General features: G+C 45.5%; 1 protein-coding gene across 8 annotated transcripts in view; it reads left to right on the top strand.

Annotated features, from left to right (window-relative positions):
• Positions 1-9,916, top strand: part of Apba2 (amyloid beta precursor protein binding family A member 2) — a 227,677-nt gene that overhangs the window by 167,819 nt on the left and 49,942 nt on the right. For all 8 annotated transcript variants that reach the window (XM_031386875.1, XM_031386881.1, XM_031386876.1 and 5 more), the window contains one exon: positions 1,165-2,158. In XM_031386875.1, coding sequence (XP_031242735.1) covers positions 1,205-2,158 — 954 coding nt within the window. In that variant the 5' untranslated portion in view covers positions 1,165-1,204. The remainder of the gene's footprint in view (positions 1-1,164; positions 2,159-9,916) is intronic.

The raw sequence follows: 9,916 nt of genomic DNA on the forward strand, positions 1-9,916 counted from the left end.
TTACAAAAGCAAACTGTTATTTTTAGTTATAAGAACTGTATACTAGTTACTCCACCATCAAATGACTTTCTCGGTTTGTCTTATACTCATAGTGCAAGACTGATGCTTTGTGCACAAAACATGTTCCATATCTCCAAGTGACTATGCCTGGTGGTCCATGCCTTAGATCCTAGCTGTCAGGAGGCAGGGGCAGGAGGATCTGTGTAAATTTGAGGCCAACCTGATCTACAGAGCAAGTCCAGGACAGCTAACACTATCTCGAAAAACAAACAAAAAGAGCCAAAAAATGACTAATGAAGAGGTTGTTATCAGGAATTTAAAAGTTTCTAGCAACTCATTCATTTGATAAATACTTTACAGAATTTATAGAGACATAGAGACTTATCTTTTTTTTTTTTCTTTAAGTTCCAGCCCCTTTGTCAACTTCTTGGCCAGTGAGTCGCAAATACATAATTCTGAAATTAAATAGCACTGGAAATACCCAATGAAATTTTTTCCAATTAGTGTTGAGACTTCCCTTGAATTTCAAGAAGCCCTAGCTATAAACTACATTCATAAAATCTAAGATAAAATTATCTCATTAATCTTTGCAGTTTCTTTAAAACTATCAGTGGAGATGAATTATGAACTTTAAAAATTTAAATGTTCAGCTGGGCAGTGGTGTCACAGATCTTTAATTCCAACACTCCAGAGGCAAAGGCAGGCAAATGTCTATGAATTCAAGGTTAGCCTGGCTTACAGAGGGAGTTCCAGGATGGGCAGGGCTACATAGACAAGCAAAAGCAAAAGCAAAACAAAAAATCCAACACACACACTCTCTCTCCCTGTCTCTCTCTTGTTCTCTCATTCTCTCTCTCTCTCACTCTCTCTTACTGTCTCTCTCTCTCTTTATATATATATATATGTGTGTGTGTGTGTGTATTAGATATTTATATATTAGATATATCTTATATTATATCTTATATATAAGTGCAATTGTATCAGGATATATCCTCATAGTAAGTCCAGGACTGTCTATATCTGGTGTGTTGGGGTCAACAACTGTCATAGTGTATGCTGTCAAGATATAGCGATGTAGTTTGGTCACATAGCAAGTGGCACATGTCTTGGGTTGGTCATGGTCTGATGTGACTCTGACGGCTCTCTCTACTTTCCTTTCCACAGTGGCTGCTTCCAGGTAACAATGGCTGTGTGAGTGTCTGCCATGGCCCACCGCAAGCGCCAGAGCACAGCAAGCAACATGCTGGACCACAGGGCCAGGCCAGGTCCTATCCCCCATGACCAGGAGCCTGAGAGCGAGGATACAGAACTGCCTCTGGAGAGCTACGTACCCACAGGCCTGGAGCTGGGCACTCTGAGGCCAGAGAGCCCCACGCCTGAGGAACAGGAGTGCCACAACCATAGCCCTGATGGGGACTCCAGCTCTGACTATGTGAACAACACATCTGAGGAGGAGGACTATGACGAAGGCCTCCCTGAGGAGGAGGAGGGCGTTACCTACTACATCCGCTACTGTCCTGAGGATGACAGCTACCTGGAGGGCATGGACTGTAATGGGGAGGAATACATAGCCCATGGTGCACATCCTGTGGACACCGATGAGTGTCAGGAGGCAGTGGAGGACTGGACGGACTCAGTGAGCCCTCACGCTCATAGCCATGGGGCTGAAGACAGCCAGGAGTACCCAGACAGCCACCTGCCTATCCCAGAGGATGACCCTACTGTCCTGGAGGTCCATGACCAGGAAGAAGATGAGCACTACTGTTCCAGCAAGGAGAGCTACCAGGACTATTACCCCACAGAGACCAATGGGAACACAGGTGGCGCTTCTCCCTATCGTATGAGGCGTGGGGATGGGGACCTAGAGGAGCAGGAGGAAGACATCGACCAGATAGTGGCTGAGATCAAGATGAGCCTGAGCATGACCAGTATTACCAGTGCCAGCGAGGCCAGCCCTGAGCACATGCCTGAGCTGGATCCCGGGGATTCCACTGAGACCTGTCCACCCATTGACACTGGCCATGGACCCAGTAGGCAAGAAGCAAGGCCCAAGTCACTGAACCTTCCCCCTGAGGTTAAGCACCCTGGAGACCCCCAGAGAGGACTCAAGACCAAGACCAGGACCCCAGAGGAGAGGCCAAAGTGGTCCCAAGAGCAGGTAGGCCTTAACTCCCCCCAGGAAAGGGTAGCCCTAGGGAGTATGATATCACTCAGTAGGTGGTGAAGCCCATGGAATTGGTGATGACAGGTGGAGCACTGGGGGAGGAGTTGTGGGGGGGGGGAGGCGGCTAACAGCTATCCAGTTCACACTGTGAGCTAAGTTAATTGTTCAGTAACCGTGATGATCAAGGAATACCTTGTCACCTTAGGGAATCCATCCCTTAAATTTAGGAACCCATGCCACCAAAGGGCTGGTTGGCAGCTCTTATCTCCTAGGAAATACCCTGAACCCAGGCTGTATTCCACTGTGTGAATCAGCTCACAGTAGGAGAGTATCCATTACTCTTCTGATTCCCTGAGGCTGGCCTCTTGAGGCCACCAGGATACTGGTCAGGATGGCGGTAAAGGGATGCAGTCATTCGTACACTTCCCTACCTAGTGAGATGAGTTCATCTCACAGTGCCCATTGCAATGTCTCCAAAGCAATCTTGACCCGATGGGCACTTAGTTGTGGAAAACTACTGTCTTGGAGAAAGAAATCACTATTTCAAAAATGTGACAAAGTCATAGAGAAGAAACACATGCTAAGATGAAGGATAGAATCATAATCCTGCTTTATTTCAGTTACATCAAAGCAAGTATGTAGTCTAATAAACACATTTGAAAAACCTACCATCCCACCCCACCCCACCCCCACACAAAACAGAAAAAGAAATCACTGTGAGTCCATAAAAGGAGATGTAATTACTGGATTTGTATAAAGGAACCTCTCTTTGGCCCATTATATGGACAGCTTTCCTGGTTTGTAAAACCTTAATTATTTTCCCCTGGAAGGTTTCATGAGTTTGAATATTTATTCAATACATACTGAATTGAACACACACACACATACACACACACATGGGTGTGTGTGTGAAAGCTTGTGCTTGGAATGTAAATCACATTCATTCACCACACATTTTGGTGCCTTTTATTCTCATTGAGTTAGTAAGTGCCAGCTGACTTCATTTTGGGGGTGCCCTGTCACCAATAGCAGTTCTGCCTTCTTGGGGGGTATAAACTCTATTGTACTAGTAAATGGTGGGGGCAGGGGTTTGGGGCTCTGGTCTGGGCTTCAGGCCAAAATACCCACATTTTTATTCATCTGTTTTCAGAACATGGGCTTCTCCCCAACAACAGGGATGACACTGCAGGAATGGGTGTGGCTTGTGTAGATCATGTGACATACTGTGTTTGCTTGTAATAAGTGGTCTCCCTGTCAAAGGTCTGTCAGGAGAAAATTATCTTGGAACCTAGTTCAGAGTTAGAACACCTGGGTGCAGTCCTGGTTTTGTTGTGTTTTGTTTTCCTTCACTACAACCAGAGAAATGAATGAAGGTGAATAGAATTCCATAGGCTTTTGGGTTAGAGTGCTTGGGTGTGTGTGTGTGTGTGTGTGTGAATGCAAATGGTTAAATAAATGAGAGGTGGTGGCCATTTAGAAGACAGGTAGAACTGGGGCATGTCTCAAGCCATCATGGGAAACAAGAAGGAATCTGTTCTTTCAGAGAAAGGTGTTGAATGGAAAAGCAGGTGTTTCAGTCTCTCAGCCCAGGGTGTTCTTAAAGCAATGCTTTTAGCCAAGACATTGGAAAAACTCCTGAGAACCAGTTAATGATTATAGTAGGTTCTTTTTGTTGTTTTGTTGTTTTGTTATTGTTGCTTTTATAGTCACGGGTTCATTGGCTTGTCTGTTCATCCATGGACTAATCCTGTCAGGAGAGAATCTAGAGGACCTAGCTCTCGGCTGCCCAGGCCCAAATGAATGAATAAGCTGAGTGTTCCTCTGGAAGGCTTTGTTGGGTCTTGCCATGTGGATGAGTTGTATATCCTGTAGTCCTGAGTTGCTCATCTCACACAAGGAATTCTGAATTTGGGCCATTAATATCCACTGATGAATAAATTGAGCCATAAATATCCACCGGAATCACCTTGGAAACCAGATTCTCTAGAAAATGCACAGCACTGGATACTTCGAAGGTGCTTCATTTGAAATCACAGCTGTGTTCCTAAAAGGAAGCTTACTCCCCTGGGGACAGACAAGCTGTGCCAGGAACAATCAAAAGCCTAGCCTAGGACAGTGAGTCAGAGTGTGTCTGAGGCCCCTGTCCAGTATCTGCATGTTTAGTGCAAGACTGCCTAGGACCAAGGTTACAGGAAACCGAATCAGGAGGGGGGGATGGGAGAGGGAGAGAGGGGGGAGAGGGAGAGGGAGAGAGAGGGCGCATCCTGGCTTTCTGGTGGACTTCTTGTAAAATGTGCCCTTGGCCTATAACATGGGCCCCAGAACTACCTATTTGCATTTCAACAAGATGCCACATTCAAATCAGAGAAGCAAGCCTGTGGAAGTGTCCAACTGGAGGGATATGGCAGCATCCTTTATCTCTCCCCTACTCATTTTAAAGCTTAAAAATTATAGTCAGGGTTAGTTTTTGAAGTATGGTTTAAGTGTCTCTAATCTGAAGTTACAGAGTCCTAAATACTCAAAAGTCGGTTCCTTGAGTGCTGGCATAGGGCTATAGCAGAAACTGTCACACCGCCACCCTGAGACACCACGATCAAAGCACAAGTGCACTAAAGAGTGTGTTAGGTTACCCTCTGGCTTTTCATTAGGAAACATACATGAATTCTCATGTTACAGTCTCATGCCAAGCATGTCTCATTATGTACATGTAAACTTTGCAAAGTCAGAAAAAAATACCCCAAATCTGAACCCAAAGATGCTCTCAGTCGTTCTGTGAAGGATGCTCAGGCTGTCCTGAAGAGCATCCTCAGTCACTGCACGGATGATAGTAAGTACTTGGTATGCGTGTGAGAGATGCATCTCCTACAGGCCAGCTACCCAGCATAAAGACCTGTCTTCATGTTTTCTGTGTTCCCTTCAGAACACAGGACTGAGCGTAGGGGAACAGCTATCATTATGGCCCAGGTAGTTTTGTCATTCAGCCTGCTCGTATCTGGCATATCATGAGTGTCTCTCCATGTTGCTATAGGATTTCTCGGTTATTTCACATATCTTTGGAAGATTGTGTTTGGGTGACATGCTACATGATCACCATTTATTTATTTGCCCGTGACTACCCTGCCACTGAGCATGCAGATGGTGGGTGGCATTTTCTCCTGTATGTGAGACCAGCACAGACATCTTTGTGTTCTCTGTCTTTTGTACTTCTTGAGTGCTAGGGCCTGAGTCATATATTCATGTTGACTCTTTACATTTCCACACAACTAACTTGCCTGCTGTGTTTTCTTGTCCGTGAGGTATGGCCCCGCTCCTTTTCTCTTGGATCTTCTCCTTTTCTGTTTCACAGATTGCTTCATCCATTTTGCTACATGTCTCCTTTATCCCATTTTCCTTTGGACTGGGACTGTGCTATTCTCACTGTCTCGTGGTTATTAAGATACAGGTGACCCATCAGCTGTCAGTCCACCTCTCTGGGGCACAAGGGAGTCAGATGACTCCTTCCCACACATGGAAGACGAATTTATAGTAGACACTGCTTTAATCTGGCCTCTGTGCAAAGCAAGTTGCTTATTGTGACAGGAAGTGGAATGTATGACCTGTAGCATCTGCCTGTGCTTTGGGGTGCTGCGTGTGCTCAGAAGGCTCCAGTTCCTTGTACAAGTTAGAGTCCATCAACAGAGGAGCAGGAATTCAAAGCAGGAACTGATGGAGAGGGCATGTAGGGATGCTGCTTGCATCTCATGGCTTTCTCAGCCTGCTTATAAAACTCAGGACCACCAACCCAGGGATGGTACCACCCACAGTGGGATCGGTCCTCCTGTAGCAATCATTAACCAAGAAAATGCCTTCCAGGTTTACCCATAGGCATTCTGATGGAGGTATTTCTCAACCAAGGGTCTTCTTCCCAGATGACTCTAGCTTGCGTAAAGGTAACAAAAAGCCAACCAGGACACATCTGTGTCTTACGAAGCTTCCTTCCAAGGCAGAAGGTTGTAGTCACTGAAGAATCCGCTACTCAATGCAGAGAGCATTGACTGAGATTCTCCCAAACCTACAAGGCTTCAACCCTGAGAACAGCTCTACATATAATGTTTGCTTCTAACTCCCAGCAGCCATCTTTACTTTTGATCATCTCTGGATGGTTCATAATACCTAATACAATGTCATGCCATGTAAATTATTGTCCTGCATTGTTTGGTAGAATGTTGACAAGAAAGTGAGGATATGTTCAAAGCAGAGGCAGTTTTGTTTTTATGAATATTTTCCATCCACACTCATTTAGATCTTTAGATGTGGAACCCACGAATGGAGAGGATTGCAGATGAGTTGGGGAAACTTCTCTCTTCCTCAAGCTGTACATTCATTGCTGTGCAGGGCAACTATACTGCTCAGCCAGTGTTTCCAACATCACATGGCCTCAAGACCTTTTCTCTCCACTAGGAGAGAGATATGTGGGAAATAACAATCTAAATCTCACCCTAAGCTTCAGAATTTCTCACTCAATTCCAGGATGCTTTAATGTCAGCCCAGAATGCTGATGATGGACACATTTTATGTTTCATCACCGGGACCCTTCATGTCTGAAGATTTAGTGATTGTTTGGCTTCAATTTATACAAAATTCTTGAGTAATTGTGAAGGCAGTGGGGGAATCTGTGGAATGGTACAAGGGGCTCAAAGTCTCTGACCTCAGGAATTCCTGGAAGAATCCAAAGGTTCAGTGTTTCTGAGGTTGGCCTCTCATACAAATGAGGTGTAATCTAGTTTGTGTTCTATTGCTACAAAGAGACACCTGACAAAGGCAGCTTATAAAATAAGACATTTAACTGGGAGCTTGCTTATAGTTTCAGAGGGTTAGTCCACGATCATCATGATGGGGAGGGAGCATGGTGGCAGGTGGCAGGCATGGTGCAGGAGCAATAGCTGAGAGCTTACATCCTGATCTGCAGGTAAGAGGCAGAGAGACTGAGCCTGGCATGGGTCTTGGAAACCTCAAAGCCCCCCAGTAATCCACCTCCTAATACTTCTTAAACAATCTACTAACTGGGAACTAACCATTCAAATATGTGAATTTATAGGGTCAATTCTCATTCAGACAACCAAAAGGTGGTTGAGTCCTATGTTGTATAAGTACCCACCCACCCACACACACACACACACACACTTGTATAGCTTGAAAGGGCTAAGTTTTGTTCTGTGGGATTGTTCTTCTGTGCTTTTGAGGAATACTTCAAGAACATGTCTGTCCAGTGCCCAAGAGCCTGTCCTGTAGGTGTGTATGGTGGTTTGGGATGGCAGGTTTTCTCTGGGCATGGCTTGTTTTAGAATCCCCCTTGCTCCTGTCCCCTTACCTGCTGCCTTGTGAGGTCTGTCATGAGATAAATCTCCCTAGAGATATTTAGTCTGTTGGACCTTGGAGATTTCAGGCTGTCTAGTTTGTCAGCTCTACATCATGGGTCCAGTCAACCAAATATGTGTTTTGATTATTTGTGATTTTCAGGATTTCTATTTATCACCACCCCAGCAGTGTTTTCTAGCAAGAGCCCTCTGATAATAGAAAAACAAGAAAATCAATACCTCATAGCCAGCTTAATACAACAGCTAAAGAGAAGTGTGATCCGGGGCCTTCGGCCACATTGAGTGTCATGTCCATCACTGTTCACCACAGAGATGCTCTATCTGTGACATTTCACCAAGGCTTGTTTTGCAAAGGACTCTTCAAAATTGCCATGTGAATATTGGTGCCAAATAAGCAGAGGTAACTCTACCTGAATGCCTGACATTGATTTGTTTCTGGTGGAGTTGGTAGCACTATGTGCGTTCTGGAAAGGTACCTCACTATGTCCGACGCTGGTGGTATGTGAAGCAAGGATTAGCCCCCACTTTATAGCAGAGGACTGAGAGAAGAGCAGAGTAGGATTGTTGGCATCTGGGTCCCTCTCTGATGGGAAGAAGTGGTACAGAAGGGGCTGGGAAAAAGGGCTTTAGTGTTTGCTGTGCACAGAGGGTGCAAACTATCCACATTCAGATAGTGTTTTGGCAAGTGCCTAACAACAGGGATTTGGGGGTTTGCTGAGGACCACCCCAGTCTTACTCAAGAGGAAAGACTCTGGAAAGATCCTGGGTCTCTGTGGAGGACATCTGGTCTCTTACCGTCTATAACCCTCCTGCAACACTTCTTTTTCTGCCCACACATGTCTTTGTTCACACATGCCTTCCATATCTGCACATCAGCTGGTTTCTGTAGCCCATACTGGTTGCACTGAGCCATTATTTTTAATCACCCTTCTCTCTGGGCAGTGTGACAGGGTGACCTCTGTACCTACTTTTACAAAGTCCCAGGACTGTTTTGAAAGAGGCATCCCTTGGATGTTGCCGGCTGTTGTTGCCAGCCTCCTCTCCCAGAGCTTCTGAACTTGATGGCTGGGGCTTGTTGGCTCAGCCAGCAGAACTGCTCTCCTTGGCTTTCAGAATGGGGCTTGGTTGGTATGTCGCCAGAGGTGGCTGTGATTATCAGGAAGCAGAAAGTGGTAATGTGGGCAGGAATTTATAGAACGCTGTTCAAGTCAGGGTCTAAATTGTTTTGGTTTCTAAAAATTAACTAACACACACATATTATTTTTACTGTACAAATTAAGGGAGTTCAGTATTATAATTTCATCATATATACAGTATAAAATAGCTTAATTAGAACCTGTGGAGATGCTGAGTTCATAAAGTTTTCAAACATTCTTGAATCTTGTGTGATGACTTTCAGTGCAGGGACTAGGGAGATAGCTCCGTGGATAAAGCACTTGTTGCCTTAAAGCACAGGGTAATGATCTGCTCAAAGCCCAGCAGCCATGTAAAAAATGAAGCCTTTAATTCTAGCACTCAGAAGGCAAAGGCAAGATCCTCCAGGCAAGCTGGCTAGATTAGCTGAACTGGTGAGTTCCAGGTTCAGCAAGATACCCTGCCTCTGTAAATCAAGTGTCCAGCCATGGCTTAAGGGCAGAATCTGCCTTCCATCCACCTGAGAACACCCATTAGCACATTAGCATTAGCCCACACATGCACCCACCCGTGAACAAGCTCACATGCGCGTGTGCACTCTCACCTCACGCATGCACCCTCCCAAAATCATCAGTCCTACTAGCCGATGTTCAGAAGGTATCCTTCCCCTGGTTCCTAGAGAAGCCAGCTTGTGATGGTTGAGACTTTATCTCCCAAAGCCAGGAAACCTGGATCTCACCCTTCTATGCAGAACAGTTTGGGCAGGTGACCTGCACTGGGCCCCACCCATCTCCAGAGACTGGGGAGGAATAGTGACTTGGACCTGGGTGCTGATGGAGTGTAAAAGGTGATGGTGGTGGTGGTGGTGGTGGTGGTGGTGGTGGTGGTGGTGGTGGTGGTGGTGGTGGTGGTGATGGTAATGATATTGGTGAGTTTTAAGTCTGGGCAAATCTTCAATTTGGGAGATGGCCCATGCTAGCCAGTACTGGGGGTTACAATGGAGCAAAATGGTAGCCTTGGAATCAAGAGCTACACAGGAAGAAGTAATCCTAGCTGGTAAGGTAGGGCAGGAGCAGTGTGGAGTGAACGGGTCCTCTCTAAAGGTCACCCTGGGAGATGGGGTTCTCACATGGCATCTTCTCAGTCCCTTTCCAGGAAACACTCACAGTTCCCATAACTGCTATGGTTTTCTTCTTCTTTTTTTTTTATTAGATGTTTTCTTTATTTCCCAGGTTCACCTCCAAAATAAAAATAAAAGTAA

This window comes from Mastomys coucha, unplaced genomic scaffold, assembly GCF_008632895.1.
Source record: "Mastomys coucha isolate ucsf_1 unplaced genomic scaffold, UCSF_Mcou_1 pScaffold21, whole genome shotgun sequence".
In the NCBI taxonomy this organism is placed as follows: domain Eukaryota; kingdom Metazoa; phylum Chordata; class Mammalia; order Rodentia; family Muridae; genus Mastomys; species Mastomys coucha.